The sequence below is a fragment of the Mustela nivalis genome (assembly GCF_964662115.1).
Source record: "Mustela nivalis genome assembly, chromosome: 6".
Classification (NCBI taxonomy): Eukaryota; Metazoa; Chordata; class Mammalia; order Carnivora; family Mustelidae; genus Mustela; species Mustela nivalis.
Window position 1 is genome coordinate 33937480 of NC_139025.1, and position 21639 is coordinate 33959118.

At 33.6% G+C, this 21639-nt stretch overlaps 1 protein-coding gene across 6 annotated transcripts in view; it reads right to left on the reverse strand.

Annotated features, from left to right (window-relative positions):
* PALS1 (protein associated with LIN7 1, MAGUK p55 family member) overlaps window positions 1-21639 on the reverse strand; it is a 75604-nt gene that overhangs the window by 28893 nt on the left and 25072 nt on the right. For all 6 annotated transcript variants that reach the window (XM_082734075.1, XM_082734076.1, XM_082734077.1 and 3 more), the window contains one exon: window positions 8888-9096. In XM_082734075.1, the coding sequence (XP_082590201.1) occupies window positions 8888-9096 (209 nt within the window). The remainder of the gene's footprint in view (window positions 1-8887; window positions 9097-21639) is intronic.

A 21639-nucleotide genomic window follows, 5' to 3' on the forward strand; every position in this document is an offset into this window, starting at 1 on the left:
AAGAAACATATGATTATTTTTCCTAGATTATAGGAAGTATCACCAACATCTACACAGGTATATTAAAGAAAGGTACAATTTAAACTTTTAAGAAACTACTTGTAAGAAAGAAAGGCACTACAAAGAACTGTGAGAGAAAAAAGGAATGTATTTCTTCTCACACAGTTTTCAACCTTGTTATCATTGTTAACAGGATTCTTTATTTAAAAAACACATTAGACTAGATTTTGGTATTTACAACTATGAATGACTTGCTTCTTGAAAGGTTTTCTAGCATACTACAAAATAGACTAATAATGATTACATAAGAGAAGAAAAACTATTCTAACAGTTAATGGTTATAGTCTCAAAATCATATATTTAGGGGCGCCTAGGTGGCTCAGTGGGTTAAGCTCCTGCCTTCAGCTTGGGTCATGATCTCAGGGATCTGGGATCAAGCCCCGTATTGGGCTCTCTGCTCAGCAAGGAGCCTGCTTCCCTCTCTCTATGCCTGCCTCTCTGCCTACTTGTGATCTGACAAATAAGTAAATAAAATCTTTAAAAAAATAAAATAAAATCATATGTTTATACAATTATATTTTAAATCAGAGATGACACTTTAAAGCCTCACAGACTAACGAGATAACTTACATGAGAGTAATGGAACTACCATGTCACAGGTGCTGGTAATTACATTAAAAAATCTGAGGTTGAACAATTCTTGTATTCCTAGGATGAATGCCACTTGATTATGATGAATTTCTTTTAGCCTTTATTCCCTTATCTGTAGAATGGCACCTACCATTCAAGGTTCTTAAAAGATTCAGATAATCCATATAAACTGCTTAGCATGGTACCTAGGCACACAATAAATTACTACCTTAATATATTTCTAGATGTGAGTTATTCATAGTTACATTCATTCTAAGATTTCTATGTTAACGTGCCTAAACTGGATCGGCCTCTACTTGTTGAGTGCAGTTATGTACACTGGTTTACAAAACTACTGGTCTGGTTTTAGGATCTAGATTGTACTATCCTAGTACATTGGGTCGGAAATAGTCTGTATTAAAATGGTTTAACACAAGAATTATATGTTCTTTAATGTTTTGATAGAGCTTGTACATAAAATCATCTAGGCATGGTAGAGTTTTTAAGGGTGGATTTCCTAATGTTACTGGAATTTTTTCCTTTATAGTAACTTGTCAAAAGTTTCTCTACTTTCTTATACTTTTCAAAAACCCAGCTTCTAAGTTTAAATCTGTTGTTTAAATAATTATTTATATAATATTATTTAAATAATTATTTAAATAATCCATTTAAATAATCCAATTCCTTTCCTCTGCTGTAATTTATTCCCTTTTTAAATTTCTAATTTAGGCTGGATATTCTGTTCACTTAAAATTTTATTTACTTAGTAATTTAGAAGAGTGCTAGTGGGGGAGGGGCCCGGGGGAAGGAGAAAAAGAAATCTCAAACAGATGCCCCACTGAGCTTGCAGCCCAATGCAAGGCTCCATCCCATCCAGGTCAGATCATGACCTGAGCCAAAATCAAGAGTTGGATGCTTAACTGAGCCACCCAGGCACCCCCAGTTCATTTATTTTCAATCTTCTTTCCTTTACCACAAATATTTAAAGGTACAAATTTTGCTTTGTGGACTATTCTTCCCCAAATATGATTCTATATATGTTCTGTTATCAATACCACTCAATAACCCACCAAAAAGAGTGCTATGCAATAATTCAGCTAACAAAAACAAAATTATCACCATTTGTTAAAACATATAAATTCATACATAGTGTTTTTTATGTAAATAACTCACGATTAAAACAGTAATTCTCTAATACTTCTTCTGGCTATTTTAAATCATTTTACTAGTAATTCCCCTATCAAACCTAAGAGATTTGGGGATTACCTCATTTGACCACAAGTGGATCAAAGCAATGACAGTTCCCAAACCAGCCTGTTTCTTGTTTTGGTTCCTAGACAAACATGTTTCTAATTGTAGAGTTCTGTATGTATAAACAGCATAGCTAGCATAGCAATTATTATCTTCTTCAAGAATTCTATTAAAGCCTTACTAATGGACTAGTGCAGTAACCCAAAACTGTGGGCAATTAAATGTTGCTTTTTCAGATAAGGTGTCTTTTTAAAATATATCAAATCTAGGCTAATTTAAAATGAACTTTATAGGGGTGCCTGCGTGGCTCAGTTGTTAAGTGTCTGCCTTTGGCTCAGGTCATGATCCCAGGGTCCTGGGATCAAGCTCCACATCAGGCTCCACGCTCTGTGAGCCAGAACCTCTTCCTCTCCCTGCTGCAACCCCTGCTGTGCACATGTTCTCTTTGTCAAATTCATAAATAAAATCTTAAATAAAATAAAATAAACTTTATAGTCCCTGATCCTGAACTTTTGATAGCTGGAAAAATTAATTCTGAAAAGAAAATTCTGGATTAAAAATGTACTAAGGGTACACAGTGTGTACCAAATCAACTCGATAATAATTTTGTATATAGACTCTTTTCCTTTTAAATCCTTTCCCAAACATCTCTGAGATCTTCCCTTCTATAGAAACGTAGAGCTCCTTGTAAGTGTTTATTTCCTTTCCCTATTAGTCCAGATGCTACCTATTTTAGTGTCCTCACATATCATCAACTACTTCTACAAAGGACTAAGGAATTAAAAGGCTATTCTTATATTGTACTGCTTCCTTTCCATTGGCCTATAAAAATGCTCTAATCTCTTATCTTTAAAAAGAAAATACCCAAAACAAACAAAAAACACCTCTTGGGACACCCTGGGGGTTCAATTGGTTAAGTGTCTGCCTTCCGCTCAGGTCTTGATGCTGGGATCCTGGGATTGAGCCCCACATTGGGCTCCCTGCTCAGTGGGGGCCTGCTTCTCCCACTCCTCCCCACTTGTGCTCTTTGTCACACACACACTCTCTCTCTCAAATAAATTAAATCTTTAGGGGAAAAAAAAAAAAAAGAAAGAAAGAAAGAAAGGAAATACTGTCCTGAGCTAATACCCTTTTCCAATTACACTATTTTTCTCTATTTTCTTTCAGACTCAAAATCTTTTTTTCTTTAAGAAAACATTTTACTTAAATTCAATTCATTAACATAGAGTGTATTATTAGTTTCTGGGGTAGAGTTCAGTGATTCATTAGTTGTATATAACACCCAGCGCTCATTACATCACATACCCTCCTTAATGCCCATCACCCAGGTACTCTATTGATACCCCCCACCCCTGTTTTTCATTTTTAAACTAATTTTTTAAATTATAGAAATGGTATATGTTAAATGTGAAAAACTGGAAAATAGTTAATCAAAAAGAAGGAAATAAAAGTCATTATAATAACCCTCAAACCCAGAGAGACTCATTTGGTATATATCCTCCTATACTATCCTTATCTTTGTTTTTACCAAAATTCACAAGATATATATCTGACAAAAGGACCTGTAACTAGAATGCAGTAAGAACTCTTACAACTCCATTAAGACCAAGAATCTAACTTTTTAAATGGGAAAAAAATCTGACAAAATGTTACAAAAGAAGATAGGGCAAGAGCCTATGAAAAATGCTCAATATATGTGAGTACAAACTAAAATGATATACCATTACCCATCCACTAGAATGATAAACAGGAAATAACTCAAACATCCATTAATAGGTGAGTGGTTAAACAAACCATGGGATACTTATATAATGGAATACTACTTACTCAGCAAGAAGTTACAAAATCTCATATATGTGACACATGGATGAATTTGAAAAAGTCAGACATAAAAGACTACGTATTATCTTACTGCATTTATATGAAATGCCCAGAAAAGGCAAATTTGTAAAAACAGAAAACAAATCAGTGAAGGCCGAGGGCCTGGGGAGTGGGAGGGAGATGGTTATTATTTGTAAAGGGTCACAAGGGAGCTTAGTGGAATCACGAATGTTTCTATAATCTGGTGACAGATTGATAACACAGGTGTATATGTCAAAACATACTGAACTATTCAATCAATGCGCCCATTTTAAGCATATGTAAATTGTATCAATAAAGTTGGTTACCAAAAAAAATATGCCCGTAACCCCAAAACTATGGGAAAATCTGTTTATTCATTACACTTACTTTTAGTGAAAGGTGATCATGCTATTTAAACAATTCTGTAAGTCCTTTGATTTGATATTAATTTAAAAAATATTTTATTTTCCCTTGTCATTAAATATCCTGTTCAATTCTAGAATAGAAATATTAACATTTGAGTCTTGCTGGCTGTCATTTACAGGATCAAACCCAAGTTCCTTAGCATCATCTGACTTTTGCTTCTTTTCCAGTCCTATCACCTGGCATTCCTCATGCCTTAACCTTTTTGGACCAGCCAGCCCTAAACTGTTTGTCGTTCTCTGTATGCATCATGCTGTCTTCCTACGATGATTATGAATGCTCCCTATGATGTAGCTCTCCCAGCTGCCCGAACTGTCCTATCCTATTTGCTTAGATAACATGTATACTCAATAAGTTTGAACACATTTAAAATTATTGATGGGATTAGACTGAACTCATTGAAGATGGAACTTACCATTTTCAGCTTTGTTATTTGGCTATTTGCAGAATGCCTGGCAAACAGCACTCAATGTTTGATGACCTCAATCAGAGAGGGCAGGAAGTCATCCTTGATGCCCCCTTTACGTTTATCCTCCATATAGGAACAATATGTCCAATACTATTAGTCTTCTATATTTCTTCACTTCTTATTCAATTGCTATTCAAAATCTTACATCTGGACAATTACAACAGCCTCCATACTTTATGCCTCCGTTCTTGACCTCACACAACTTATAAATTTCTTGCTTTAAACTTTTCTTTATAGTGACTTTTTCTTATTTGGGAAACACATCAAAATAGAAAATTACCTATCCATCCACCACCTGAAGATAGCTTTCTGAATAATTTATTTCTTCCAACATTTCTGACATGCATGTTTGAATAGGATATGTTTGCATGTGTACAAATTATATCCATATTTTAACAGGCTTTGTATTAAATATCAAATGAACCAAGGTTTTACTACCTCAAATTAATTCAGCCTATTCAAATTAGAAACAACTTCATAGGTTTGCTGTTCTTCCAAAACTTTGTATTTCATTACTTCTTCCTGTTTCACTGCACTAGCTAGTACCTCTAGAGAGTGTTGAATAGTAGAGGTGAGGGTCGTAGACTGTCTTATTCCAGGCTTAAAAAGCAGTAAGTTGGGTATTTCACCATTACACAGGATGCTCCCTGTTGATAACTGATATTATTTTTTTTATTAAGTCAACACAATATGCCTGGCTTTCTAAGAATTTTCATCATCAAGAGAAAGGTACTAAATTTTTTTCAGGTATCTTTTCTGCATCATCAAGTTGATCATATGGTTTTCTCCTTTCATCTATTCATATAAATTAATTATCTAAAAATATTTAGCAACATAGATCCATCATAAGTTAAATTTAAACTTATTAATATGGCTTATCCAGCCTTCAGGATATGGACTCTAACTTTTAAGATTATATTCTACCCTTTACTCATTGTTGAAGAAATATGCCAGACTTCCTCAGTCACTATGGTCTTCGAATCCAATGGAACGGGTTTTCCTCTTTCCTAGACTTCCTATATATCAATCATCCTTCAAGACTCAGCAAATTAAATTTCCTTCTACATTTCTTCCTTTCTCCCATCCTCTCCCCTTAAATCAGGTACACCTATCTCATGCTCTTGGTACCTTACAAACACTGCCATCATAGTACTTCTCATCAGACTGTAATATTTTATTCATTGTTCTTCCTCAGTAAGACTCAACTTTCACTGGTCAATGGACACCTGTGTTGGTCGATGGACACCTGTGTTGACTCCAGTTATTATGTAAATGCTATAACCAGTATTTGTACTTAGTCTTTGTATTGATGTTTTCATTTCTCTCAGGTACATACCCAAAATGGAACTGCTGGGTCATAACACATAGGTATGTTAAGTTTTAGTTTGCCAAACACTTTCCACAGTGGCAGTACCAATTTATACTCTACCAGTAATGTGTAAGAGTTTCAACTATTCTGTAAGTTCACCAATATTTGATATTGTCAGTCCCTTTTTAAAATTTTAGTCATTTCAGTGTCTATGCAGTGGTATTTCATTTTGTTTTAATTTGCATTTCTGTTAGCTAATGATCTGAACACCTTTTCATCCTTATTGGCTATCTGGATTTTCTCTTTTTGTGAGTGTCTCTTTAAGTCCCTTGCCTATTAAAAAAAACCTGAATAGTCTTTTTCTTATTAATTCATAAAAGTTCTTTAAGATTCAAGTTTTTGTTACATATATATGTATTTATATATGTATGCACATGTATATATATCTCAATATCTCAAAAATCAACTAATAAAATAAAATACTATTTTGTAGTCTGCTGGCTTACATTTTTACTGAATAAGCACAAGTTCATTAAATGAAACCCACGTTTTCAACCTTTTCTTGATAAAAGCACTTCAGTGACAAAAAAAAAAAACCCTTGATTTGTGATTATTTATATTCTAGATTGTCAAAGATTAAATCTGGATCTCAATATAAGAAGTTTTCATAGGCATTATTATCTATTACATAATACCTACTGTTTAACCCCAAAACTATAAAAATACTACTTAAAAAAGCTATAAAAACAAAGAATACTTCCTAATGTTTTAGGATATTCTTTTGCTAAATTTCTAGGTTTGTATTTTTTTGGTTCTGTTTTACTTCAATTTTCATTTAAAAATGATACAAATGACGCATGAGATAATTTCTTCAGTGCATATTAAAATGGCTGGAATTATAAAAGCTAAAGTGTAAACAGTAGGCACTGGACAGATGAGCAGCCTAGTCTTAAGCCACTCACGAAATATCACCTGACCTCACTTATCAATATTCAGAAATATAAAACGAATTAAATTAGGTGATTGCTAACATTTTTCCAGCTGTAAAATAAAGGCAACGAATCCATTCAAATTTTTAGGATTGTCATCAGATTTAACACTCTGCTAAGATGAAATGAGTTAAAAAAAAAAAAAAAGGTAAAAAAAAAGATGAAATGAGTATATACTTTTCTTAAGTGTTATGCACTCTTAAGTTAGAGCTGTCACACAGTTGTGCAGACACAGCAACAGGGGAAGTTATTCACATAGCAGCACAATCACATACACTGTGGCCCTGTATAGGTCCGTCAGTTTGTACTCATTTGAGAGCAGTCTCAGCCCAAGGTGACTATCAGCCATATATCTAACCACCATCCAAGCAACACAATTCTTGAGTATTACTGAACATATTTTTAAGGATATGATAGCAAATGTTCAGAAAGTCTCCTCTTTATGGTACTTTTAAAATTGTGAAGCTTGTAAATATGTTGACTATCTTAAAACTAATTTTCAAATTAATTTTTTAAAGTTCTTTTGAAGAAACCTTTTCTTTCTTTCCCAAAGCATTTAACTCTTTAAGCCACTTGTAGTTCTTTGCACTCAACTCCTAAAACTTTTTAAGCTATGTTGCCTCTCTTATCCTTTTTCTTTTCACCCTTTCTGTTGTCTGTGCTACTTTCTTTAATTGGAGCAATTTTTGCCTTTCTTATCTCATTCTCTTTCCCACCCATTGCTCTATTCAACAAAACAAAGACCCAGTTAGACAAAGACAGGGAAGAAATGATCATAATTAATATGCATCCCTCCCTATCCTACACAATAAAAGTTACCTATATTTGTGAATAAATAAATAAAAGTAATGATTATTTTTATTTCTATAAGGAAAGCCATTTTTGGAAAAAAACATTTCAACTATGATAAGTAAAACGACAGGAATAATTTTTTGAAAAATTTTGCATATTTAATTTCAATAATGAAAGATGAGCACAAAGAATGGGTTTTAACTAGCTCTTTTAAATTCTAGTGGATAGAAAATTTCCTCTCTAGAATATGTCCTTAGGTCACACTCTCCTACCCTGGGTAACGTCAGACTTCTCTCAGCCACTCCTGCACGTAGGATTTTTGTCCATTGTATGTACCTAAATAAAGAAAATGCATTCTGTGCTCATCTGAAAAAATGCCTCCTAAGATATTTTAAAGGCCTGTAGGTCTCAAAGTCCTACCCTTCCCCAGAACCCATTTTCTGTCTTGTGTCTGGGTTCAATGAAATAGATTTATTTGGTAGGCTTCCAGAATTTTTAGTTTTTATAATATCAAAGTAACTTAAAATCCTATATGGATAGCATTCCATCCCCCCCAAAAAACAGGAGATGGCTTATTTATATCTTTTTAAAATCTTCAATTTAAAAGACATTTGCAGAATACATTAGACCTAAATACCAACATCAACGAACAGCAGAAACTAGAACTTCAAAGTCAGAATGTTAATGAAAGAAACTCTCACCATACATTAAAATTTAATTTTTTGGAATTCTATAGAGTTTGTATACAGGAAAAACTTCAAAATATTTACAAGCAACAAATTTTAGAAGTTATACATTTAGGACACCTGTTTATCATATAGAATTTAATCTCATCAGTACTCATCTCAGTTTATAATGTATAATGCTTAAAATAAAACTATACACTTATAAAAGGACTAAAAAACTTCCCTTTAGTAAGTTAGACAAATATTTACCTTACTATGCAAACATGTGATTTTATATATAGAACAAACACTTCTCATGGAACAAGGCTCTGACTTTGAAGTATATATTTTTTCAGGATAAAATTCATATAGCAATTTCCTAACAAGTTATTAAAATGAGCTCAATACTAATTAATTCAAACAAGACTTACATTCACATCAGTATTTTCCAATAATACTCCCTTACTTTCACTAACAATTAGCTTGTATACTTCCAGCAGATGTTCAGAATACATACCTCTTGTGCAAGATCTTGTGCATTGGAGATAAGAGGAAAAGGAGGACTGGCCTTGTTCATGTGTACTGTAACAGCGTTGTGTATCTTAAATGCATTCTGGAAATCTTTATTTTGTACAAGTTGTAAAAGCAGTGAGATATCCTCCTGGCTCTGAGAATCTACCAAAGTATGTTGGATATGTTTAAGTGAAGAAAACAAGTCTTCCACTTCTAGTAGGAGAAGGAAAAGGTATCCAAAAATTAATTGTTTCTGTCTTAATTCAACACGTGTTTTAAGATAAACTTTCTTGAAGCATCAAGTTTTCAAAAAAAAACCATTGCATATATTTTTGAGAATTAAATCACTATCGTTTTATGTATTAAGTAAAATTCAAAAAATTATACAAAATAGAGTAACATTTTCCCCAAGCATCTGAAGTATAAAATACATACTCACTATAAAAATGAGGAATACAGAAATAAATTTAAAACCACCAACAGTCCAATCACCTAGAAACAACTTTTTAAAAAAATATCTTTGAGTATTTGCTTTTCTCATTTAACAGTTTATTTTAATAATTTTCCCACGTTGCCAAGTACTCTTTTTAAAACATTATATATAATGTTTTATACTCCGTTGCATTGCTAAACCATATTTTAAATTACCATTACATTAAAGTTGAGCATTCAGGTTACTTCCTTCTAATTTTTTGCTACTATAAATAATAAGCATTTCAATACATAATGATCATAGTTGAATAAAAATTTGAGAGTCTGAAGTTTTCTTAAAATAGCTCCTAGAAATAGAATTTTTAAGTAAGATTCTGACATTTTAAAAACCAAACAGCTTTCCAGAGAAGTTCTACTAATTTACATCCCATTAGCAATATTTTCAACAATATTCAACATTACAAATCTATAAAACAAATTTATTTAATGGAGAGGGAGAGGTTTAGTCATATTTACCAGGCACTTCTTTGTGGTCCATAAAACTCTTGTGAAACTTGTTGAGTCTCCTAAAATTATATTGAAAGCTGTGGGCATGTGTATGTGTGGTACATGCCTGTTAGTTTGCCTATGCAGCACATGCATTTTTCCAGGACAGTGTTATCCCAAAATGCTTAAGAGACACAAGTTGTTTCTTCTCTGCCCAACAGGTAGATGTGTGCATGTGTGTATACATTTTGTTACATTTGTCAGAAATAGTCTGTCAGTTTTTTCATGTATCTGTTAACTATACTTATGGTAGCTTTTATTATAGAAGTTTTCAACTCTTATATGTTAAGAATGATCCACCTTTCCTGTGTGATTTCTTTCACTGTTTTGGTGCTTATAAACTCCTGCTAGGTCATTAAATATTTGCCTACATTTTTTTTTTTTTGCTTCTTACAGCTTCTACTTCATAATTAACTTTAATCCATCTAGAATTTACTTTGGTACAGATTTAAGGGGAAACTTTAACTTCATTTCTTTTCTTCCAAGTGATTAACAATTATTCTAACACCACTTATTGAATAATTCTTAACTGTTCCACCGATTCATGATACCACCAAATTCTTATATATAACAGGGTCTGTTTCTAGTCCATTGGTCTATCAAAACCACAATATCTTATTATAGTAGCATTACAGTCTTTCCTCATATTGGTATGACAAGTACTTGGCTTGTTACTCTTTCAAAAATGTCTTGACTATTCAAAATGAGTAACAGAATAATTTTCTCAAGGTACACCCACACTCTCCCATTCCTCCAAAAAGAAAAGTCTATTGAGTTTCTGACTGAAATTAAACCTGTATGAGTCTTGGAAAAACTTAAAGTGGGCACTACTGTCTTATACACAGTCATATGGAAAAAACTCTCTCACCTTAAATCTTTTTGTTAGTTTTCTTCATACAGTTTGCAGAAAAGCTACTGATTCTTATACATGTATCTTAAATACTACTACTTTAAATTCTTTCACAGACTTGAATAGTTCTTCAGTTGATTCTTGAGGTTCCTCACCCTTTTCCTCCCAAATCAAAACAGATTTAGCCTCTATAAAATACATAGATATGATTTAGCCTCTATAAAATACATAGATATGCTCTTCAGTAATTTAAAAAGCAGCAAATAACTAGGGGGAAAAACTGGAAAGTCGAAACTGTCAATCATGTGACCCAGAGCTAAATAAAACTTGAAAAGTAGCTAGAATTTAACCATAAGCTAAGATAATATCTAGAACACTAACAGAAAGAATATAGATAGGGAAAACTGGAAGATGTTTGTCAGAGTACAAACTATTGCTTTTAAGGGAGGTTCTGAGGATCTATATGATGACTATATAGTCAATAATATTGCATTGTGTGCCTGAATTTTGCTCAGAGTAGATCTTAAGCATTCCCATACTACACACAAACACAGTAACTGAAGTTATGGTTGTGTTAATTAACTTAGTTGTGCTAGATATCTCACAATGTATACATCAAATCATATTGTACACTTTAAATACATTTAAATTTTATTTGTCAAATATGATGTAGTAAACCTGGGAGGAAAAAAAGAATATGGAACATCAGATTCCATCAAATTCAAAGAGGTTAGCACAGAATTACCTAAGTATATAAAGAATTCCTAAGAGTATAAAGAATTCAATGGGCTTAGAGTATCTTTAGAGCAAAACAGGAAAACATTAAAAAATCTTAAAAGGAAAAAGAACCACAAGACCAACAAAGTAGTTAAGGCAGTAATTGTCTACAATCTTAGGACTTAGACTTCACTGAGTAGATAACGAGATTCCTGTTTAAAATTTCAGTAATCGTTTAAAAGAGCTCAGACTGGTTGTCAGGGCAATGAGAAAAACCAAGGGCTTCAGATCTCACTACTGACTGTAACCAATAAGCAACTTTAGTCAGCCCCAAATATAACTACCTCTCTATTGTCTTCTTCAACCCCAAGAACATTGAAACTTTTAAAGGAAAGGAACTTCTGTGTTAATCTCTCCTGGTACCAAAGTCACCCATAAGGACACTGCGATACTGACATTGTAAAAAAAAAAAAAAAAAAGCTGTTGTTTTATCTTCCAGCTATAATTACTGGTGTTAATTTGTTATACCATACAGCCTTTCAAACTTTTTTTTTAACTACATAGGTTACATAGTAAATGTTTTGCAATCTGTTATTTTCCATTTCTTTAGAACAAATACCCAAAATTACGGATCAGATAATAAAAACATTTAAGACTTTGGTACATATTCACAGATTGCCCTCCAGACTGCTACTAACTCATACTCCTACCAGTAATTAACTTGAGCGCCTGCTCCTACAAACAGGCCAAATTGAAGATTATTAATTTTTCCATTGTTTGTGATCTGGTTAGGAAAGAAAATGTTTCTCTGAATAATAGTGAGATTAAATATATTTCCACAAGGTTAGCAGTCATTCGTATTTCTTTTTTCATCTACTTTCTAATTATCTTTTGCCTGTTTTTCTTAGTTTTCTTTCTTTTTTTCTTAATGACTGGAATTATACTGATTATATAAATATCCCTGAAGTGTTATGCAGAACATACTGAATGTAACTACCTTTTCTTACTTTATCAGAGCAATGATTTTTTATTTTTTAAGTATTTTATTTATTTATTTGACAGAGAAAGAGATCACAAGCAGGCAGAGAGGCAGGCAGAAAGAGAGGCAAGCAGGCTCCCTGCTGAGCAGAGAGCCCAATGTGACGCTTGATCCCAGGACCCCGGGATCATGACCTGAGCCAAACGAAGGCAGAGGCTTAACCCACTGAGCCACCCAGATACCCCTGGAGCAATGATTTTTTAATCGAGGATATTTATGAGAATAAGAGAATTTGCAAAGATAAGTCTTGAGTTCTATCTCAAATACAATCAGAATCTCCTGTGTCTTCCTGAATGATATGTCATTAAATATAAATATTATGTATTGATTTTAAGTTTATTATCATGTACCCTTCTGGTTAAGAACCACTAACTTAAAGGCTTTATTACATCAGTTACTATATTTTAAGACATGGTATACTTAAGACGAAGTATTTTCTTCTATACTAAATTACTGCTATATTGAGTTTTTGTGTCTGTTTTTTATAGTTATTCTATTTCCTTGTTGACAAATAGTTTTTGTTGCCCTTTTTTGCTCTGTGGTAAGCACAGCATATAATTCTCATATTTAGAATATTTTAAGTATAAAATAAGATAGTGTAGTCATATGTCATAGAGAAAAACTAGGAAAAGTAAGAAAGAGTAACTCAAACTAGGAACGACTTAATGAGAGATGCAACTTGAAATCAATGACCTTATTTCAGATCAATTCATAGTTCAGACACTGCTCAGATAGGAAATAGGAAATTTTGTTGTTAGCCCAAAAACGGAGAGTGTAAGGGAATGCAGGTTCCAGAGAAAGATGAAATCTGGCTATTTGTGCATAATGAATTCTAAAGCCACAAAGACCATGGAACAATTTAAAATTCAGGAGGAAAAAAACCCAAACAACTCCAGGCCAAACTGGAAATGTTTTTCACTCAGTAGGTCAGGGAATAAGCTCAGATCTACAGGAACAGGAAAGCTGTAATGCATAATAATACAAAAGAGTCCCAAACAGGCTAATGACCGAGTCCCTACCTACATAAGTGATGCATTGTGGGAAACCTAAGGACCTTGTCAATGCCAGAAATATAAAAACATTTAACGGGGCTCAACGTTCGAGATCATTAGGTTAACATCAAGACCAATTTAAACATTTAAACATTCTTTCCAACTTTTACATTCTTTTTCACCTCTTTAAGTCCTAGTCACATTTTTGTTGTTTAATTAGTAAAATCTTCCAATGAAATTATCTTTCTTAGGAATTGTCTTTAGACTTATTACATTAATCAATATTATCAGACTGAATTGAGATCACTTGTACTTAAGCTCAGCTTTTACACACTACCAACCATTTTTGAAAAACTACAAATATATATTTGGCCCAAATTACATTTTAGTCACTGCCATTACTAAGTAATAAGATATAGAATATCATATTATATGCATATGTGGGATTTTATTTAATCCTCATAACACCCCTGACAAACATTTCCCAATTTAAAAAACAATCTCAAACTCTCCAAACTAGAGACATACGTAATTCAGATCAAATCTCTGGAGAAAATTAAGCCATAAACAAAAAATGGCACCCGGAAGAAGAATCCACTTCTTCAAACTTTTAAGGCAGATTTTCTGCCACACCAAGGGAATAAAGAAGATAAACTCCTTCCCCCGCCCCACCCCGATTCTAGGACTTGCTTATATTATTTATTTGTTTTGGAAAAGCTGTCCCGAGATGTCTTTTGCCCAGTATAGCAGCATGTAATGTACCCAGGTCAGTATTCAGAGGAGCTTATTCCTTCTAGCTATCTTACCACATATGTTTAGAAGGAATTTTCTCTAGCTGTTTGTGCATCTTCATACATATAATGCATATAATCCATGTGTTTTAGTCACCCTGCAAATGCTACTTTTATAATACCATGCAGGAAAGCTGCTTAAAGTACTCTCATCCTTCAGATCCAAATACTTCCATTAAAAATGTTTGGTGAACAAGTAGAAAAGATTAAGTTAGCAGACACTCAGTGAATTTTTAAAACTTCATTAAATACATGTAGATTGAGTGGAAGATAAGGACTAAACTATATGTAGTTGAAACAAATGAGTATTTAAAGACAAAATACGAAATACTAAGTGATACAAACCCTCTGATGAAATCAGTGTTTTCTTAAAAGCCTTTTAAAAAAAAGGCTTATCAACTTAAAAGACATTAAAAATGATACTGCCTCTATCCAGTAAGTTTTAAAATCACAAAGAAGCAACAGATACCTACAGCATTAGTCTTAAAATACTGATCATGATAAATGAAATGAGTTCAGTCTTTACTCAGTTCTTTACTAGAAAATTCTCAATGTATTTCTGACAAAGGGTCTTTTCTTTGATATTAAAGTTGATGTCTAATGAAAAATTACTGTAACACCAATGCAGGGATTTCTCACTTTGACACACATTCTCATTCACATTTCAAAAAGTTTCATATAAAATTCTTAATTTCAAAGGTCAGAATATTTAGTTGTAGGTTAAAAAACTCTTAGGTCCTATATGGTATATCTTTTTTTTTTTTTTTTAAGATTTTATTTATTTGAAAGAGAGAGAGATAGAGAGAGTGAGCTCAAGTGTGAGGAGGCGCAGAGGGAAAGGGACAAGCAGACTCTGCTGAGTGGGGAGCCTGATGTGGAGCTCGAACCCAGAACCCTGAGATCATGACCTGAGCTGAAGTCAGATGCTTAGCCAATTGAGCCACCCAGGCACCCTTATATTGTACATCTTTAAAAGCACTTTACAAATAATCATTATTCAAGAACAGTTATTTTTGTAGACACTTAAAGAAATGTTCCATTGCCTGATGCAGGTTATATTTGTTCACTTAAAACAAATGAAACATTCTGTACAATTCCAGAAGGCATTTTTAAAAATCCAATCAGATACAACTATATCAGTTCTGTCAAATACACACCCTCTTCTGTAATTAACAACGAAGATACACAATAAAGAGAGGGCAGAATCCAGAGAATACAGACTCCACTCCCATAAGCAGAGACACAATAGGGGAAACAAAAGGATAAACATGAGATGGACAGGAAAATAGAAAGATATAAGGAGAATCACAGGGCTAGTGAGAAAGAATGACACAGTGCAGAGAGGGAAGTGGACAAAGAAGGGAGTATTGCAGCAGAGACATAACCATAGTAAGGCAGGAGAGAGGGAGGGCAGAAAAGGGGACACAGCAGAGGAGAAGGCAAAGGCAAGCAAATGTGGCTTTGATGATAAATTCTAGTCAGCTACAGCTTCCCTACAAGAAAGTTCTTTAGCTCTAGTTTAAATTCTTTGTCCCACAGTTAGATCTAGTTCCTCTTTCTTGATACTCAGTAGAAATTATTTTAAGTTCCCATCATCTTCTCTAACATTTCTTATAACACTTAAATTGTTTATCTAAATGTATCATATTACCTATTATTATATTATCTGTTACATATTACCTAAAAATTGTATTTGGCATTGGAATACAATTAATCAGATAAATACAAACATGTACATAAATCTATCCCCTGAATCTTCTCCTTTCCCTTTGGTCTTCTCCTGGTAGCCTAAGATCCAAGAATGAAGATTTAAATTAGGCAACAGTAAGCAAAAGCCAAGAGTTGCTCTATCTGAAATTCTATCTTTAAATACCCAAGATTCTAGACAGTCATATGGGAGACATTTTTGGCTTTAAGGTTAAAAAATAAAATTACCAAAGAAGCCAAGGAATCTCCATCTTGAAAGTTCTAAGGAACTTTCAAAGTAGTGGTGATAACCACCTATCTGGATTAACTTTGCTTATTTTAACTTATGCTATCATTTACCCCAATGGAGACAGTTCCTAGAGATCTATTCTAGCGTAAGAATCCTCTATCTCATTGTTCAGATAATACAATTTATTTAACCTATCCTCAGAAATTTCTAGGTTTCAACTAACTTTATAACTTTTTTCCTGAAACTTTTAAATATTTCTCCTTTTCTCCTAAATTAGATAGTCAAACTGAATATTCAGATGAGGACCTTAGTATTTCTGAGTATGAAGACATTGTATCAGTTTCCAGTATATCTATCTGCTGAATCAAAATTAGAACATTCATTCAGGAAAGCTTTGCTTAAACAAAGGTAGACTTTTTCTTTTTTTTTTTTTTTTTTCAAATTTAAGAACAAAAAATTCAGATCTTTGAATTTTGGTCATTAGTGGGCCAAGTCAAAATGATATTTAAAAAAAATATATCAGAAGCTCATGAAAAATCCTGAACAGTAATTGCTCATTAAAAAATTGGTTACAAATTAAAAACAAATACCAGTTAAGTATATAGGCAAAGACAGTTAAGAGACAAAGCACAGAAAAATCTTACCCCTGAAAATGGTAAGACAATGAAAAACTGTAACTAAAGCCCCAAATCTGGGCTGAGAATACCTGGGTCCTAATTATTGCTCCATCACTTGTTAGTTGCATTATCTGTCACTGGACAACTCACTACAAGTCTCCGGGCCTTTCTATAAAATGAGTGGGTTTGAGTAGTATATTATTTCTCAAACTTCTGTTGGCAATTCATTAAAAAGTATATAGGGGCACCTGGGTGGCTCAATGGGTTAAGCCTCTGCTTTTAGCCCAGGTCATGATCTCAGGGTCCTGGGACTGACTCCTGCATCAGGCTCTCTGCTCAGCAGGGAGCCTGCTTCCACCCCGCCTCCCACCCCCACTGGCCTGCCTCTCTGCCTACTTGTGATCTCTCTGTCAAATAAATAAATAGAACCTTTAAAATTTTAAATAAAAAGTATATATATTTTATTTTAACCCAGCATATACAAACCTACTTGAAATATAAGATTTATAAATACCTATGTGCAATATATTTTAATGTTTTATAGTTTATTCTAGCTCTTAACAAGTTACTGATTGGAAGGATGGCTAAAATTAAAAGACATAAAATACAAGTAGAAGCAAGGATGTACAGAAACTGGAATCCTCACACATTGCTTAAGGACACAAAACAATACAGATATTCTGGAATCCTCAATAACTTAAACATAGAATTACCATATGATCAGCAATTCCATTCCTATTATATACCCAAAAGAAATAAAAAATTGGTGTTCAAACAGAAACTTGTATGTGAGTATTCATAACACTATTATAACAAGCCAAAAGCTGGAAACAACCCAAATGTTCCATCAGCAGATGAATGGATAAACAAAATATGGCATGTCCATAAAACAGAGTATTCAGCCATGGAAAGGAATGAAGTACTAGTCTACGCTATAACACAATGAACCCTGAAAATAATATGCTACATAAAAATAAGCCAGTCACAAAAGGTCATGTATTGAATGACTGACTTATAGAAAATGTCCCAAATAAACAAATCTATAAAAAGAAAGTGGACTAGGGTTGTTAGGGAGAGGAGAGACTAAGAAGTGACTGCTAATGGGTAGTTTCTTTTAATGAAAACAATCCGAAATTATACAGTGGTGATGGTTGCCAATCTTACGAATATACTAAAAACTCATGAATTACACAACTTTAAAAGAGTTAATTTTATGGTATATGAATATCTTTTTTTTAAAAAAGATTTATTTATTTTAGAGAGAGAAAGTGTGCAAGTGAGTGGGTTTAGGGGTAGAGGGAAAGGGTGGAAGGGAGAAAAGCTCAGAGACCAACACAGGGCTCAGTCTCATGACCCTGAAATCATGACCTGAGCTGAAACCAAGAGTTGGATGCTTAGCAGCCACCCAGGCCACCATATGAATTATATCTTAATAAATCTGTTATTTAAAAAAAAAAAAAAAAATGAGGGCGCCTGGGTGGCTCAGTGGGTTAAGCCGCTTGCCTTCGGCTCAGGTCATGATCTCAGGGTCCTGGGATCGAATCCCGCATCGGGAATCTCTGCTCAGCAGGGAGCCTGCTTCCCTCTCTCTCTCTGCCTGCCTCTCTGTCTACTTGTGATCTCTCTCTGTCAAATAAATAAATAAAATCTTTAAAAAAAATGAAAATTTACTGGTTAAGATCCACAAATGAACTTCATGGACTAAAAGGTTAGATGATCTCTGATGGCTTCAAGTTCTTACAAAAGTTCAATTTTAGGGTGCCTGGGTAGCTCAGCTGGTTAAATGCTGCTTGGTTTCTGCTCAGGTCATGACCTCAGGGTTGTGAGATTTGAGGCCACGTTCGGCTCTGCGCTCAGCATGGAATCTGCTTGAGATTCTTTCCCCTCTGCTCCTCCTCCTGCCCCCCCATATAAATAAATAAAATTAAAAAACTAAATTTTAGTCAAATGTACAGTGTGCCACATACTTATTTACATTTTTTCACTTGGTTCTCAAGAAAATCCAGAAGCTGAGGCTTAGAAAAGTTAAGTAAACTGTCTAAAGTCAATAGCAACTATATGAAAATAAAAAGTATTTAAACTCTACATCTGACTCTAGATATCCCTTTCCAATACTGAATGATGTCCTGCACTTTTGAACATATCATGATATAATGATGCAAGTCTTTGCAAAAGGGAAAAAACTAAAATCAATTATTACTTAATAAGTAAAATGAAGTTTTGATGCAATGTGTCAAAGACTGATATAGCAGTTAATTATTTCTCAGAATTGTGCACACTTAACAACCAAACATTACATGACTACATATATTATAATTAATTTTCCTAATCTTTACTCTAGATTAGCTCTAATTTTAGCAATCTGAACAAATCAGAAAATTTTCAAACAGACCCAACATTTTAAACATTAAATCTAGTACTCATAAGTCTAATTATGCTACTCCCAGGAAAATAAACTTCCTCAAAGTATGACTAAAAGAGCCTGGAAACATCTATAGCAGCTGAGGAAAAATTTAATAATTACTAGCTTTTCAGAAGTAAGCTGAACTCAAGGTTTATTGGCATTGGAATTGTGTTTGTTGACTTTAAATAAATAAACTTTACTGAAAGCCAATCTTTAAAAACGTTTATCACAATTCTAGTATAACCCACGGCTAGTCAGAAGTCAGTAACAGAAAGAAATCTGGAAGATGTGTTTTACTTTGTTAACATCAAATACAGGAAAACTATTACTGTCTTTACTGCTGAATATTCAGAGACATGGCAAAAATATGTAGACACTAATCAAGACTGAAACATGCTATTAATTAATATAATGAAGTATTTTACTCACCCTAGTTTTCTGCCCCTTGGGGTACCTTTTATCTTCATATTAATAGCATCCAGTATGAATTAGAAAGCCCCTAATTACAAATTTCAAGGGTCTCCTTATTAACCACAAAACAGATAGCTCATCACTGGTGTGTGTGGGTGGGTGGATATGCCTTTCCTAAGGTCTCTTCATATGTGACAGATGACAATGTTTCCTCCTTTATTCCCTTTAAATATTCTATTCTATTTACTTGTCTGTAACCCTGGACCAAAACTACTTCTATGTGAATAAAAAACAAAAGCAGTGGCACGTGCAATCAAGAGGTATCTGAAAAATGATTCTACTTTACTTCATCCTACTCTAACCTGCTTTGTTATCTTCTCAGAATTTCCCTCACAAAGTAGTTTGTTTTGCTTATGAAAGAGAACAAAGACACTGAGATTTTATTTGAAGCAAAGCCAAGTTTTAAGAACTCATGCCAATTTTAAGGAAAGCTTCCCTAATATATCAAAATTCTTATAATTTAGAATATTAATATTATTTATTTGAAGTTAAATTCTCAATCACCAGTTTCTAACTTTTAATAAGATTCTAAAATTTTTTAAAAAGATTTTATTATTTGAGAGAGCACGAGTAGGATGAGGGGCAGGGGCAGAAGCAGATTCCTGCTGAGCAAGGAGCCTGATTCGGGGTTTGATCCCAGGACTCTGGGATCATGACCTGAGCCCAAGGCAGATGCTTAACAGAATGAGCCACCCAGGTGCCCCTTTTAATAAGATTCTGACTGCTTTTAAACAAGCAAGTTCAGTTTATCCTTTCTAAATATTTTCTATCAATTCCATCCCTGCATTTTTATTATTAAACAGTGCCTAGTTTATAAATCCTTTCACTAAAAACAACTACCCAAAGTATCCAACCTTCCAAACACATTTTCAATTCTTAATACAGTATTTTCTCTACTCACAGATAAATGATGATGTATCATTGGAAGCTGATGGTTCTCTTTCAAAGAAAGAAATCAGTTGTTGCATCCTTTCCTCATTTAAAACAAAGGTGGCTGGCTGTTTCTGGCTGTGAAAGAGGCTGAGAAGTTGCCTCTGGCATGTGTTTATTAATCAAAATGCTGGCAGGGAGACATAACTTTAAGGGAGTACTTCTGTTGTAGTTTGATGTGTTAGCAAATTGTACAAGGAAAAAATGTTTGGTACAAAGCTATTACGCTTCATTTTAAAATGAAAACTTAAAACTCAGTACATCCAAAAGTGAAGCTTTGACTGGCAATAACTCTGTAACTTTTACTAACTTTTTGTTTCCTAAAATTAACACATTTGTGTTGAGTCTATCAACATTAAATATATTACTTATTTCTCAAAATATTAAGTATCCCCCTATTCAAAAATTGAATTACAAACCCCTGTTATAATAATAATAATAAAAAAAGACTTATTTATTTAAGAGAGAGGGAACATGAGGAGGGGGGGAAGAGTGAAAGGGAGAGAGAATCTCAAGCAGGCTCTGTGCTAGGCGTGGAGCCGGATTCGGAGGGTTGGCGGGGGGGGGGGCATTCTATCTCATGACCCTGAGATCATGACCTGAACTGAAACTGAGAATCAGACACTTAACCAATTGTGCCACCCAGGTGCCCCTGGTACTACATTTTGAACTACTCTAAAACAAAATACGTAAAATAACCTTAAATTCAAGGTATTGCACAAAGGTATTTCTGAAAACCACAGTGGAATGCAAGCTGAAGAAAATACAGCTGTCCTTTAATCTATACTTGCAGGAAAGTTAGATAAGTAACATATAAACAGAAATCAGAAAAAGCAAAAAAATTTGAGAGAAATGTCTCCAATCTTCTGTGCTTAGGCAAGAAAAAGTTTCACTAAAGCAAATCTGGCTTAAGCTGTATTTGTTTCTTTACTGAGGGTACATGAATATTAACTATTAGATGGATTTTTCTGCCTGATCTAAATAAAGCAAATGGACAAATACATTAATCTGAAAGAAATTTAATCACAAAC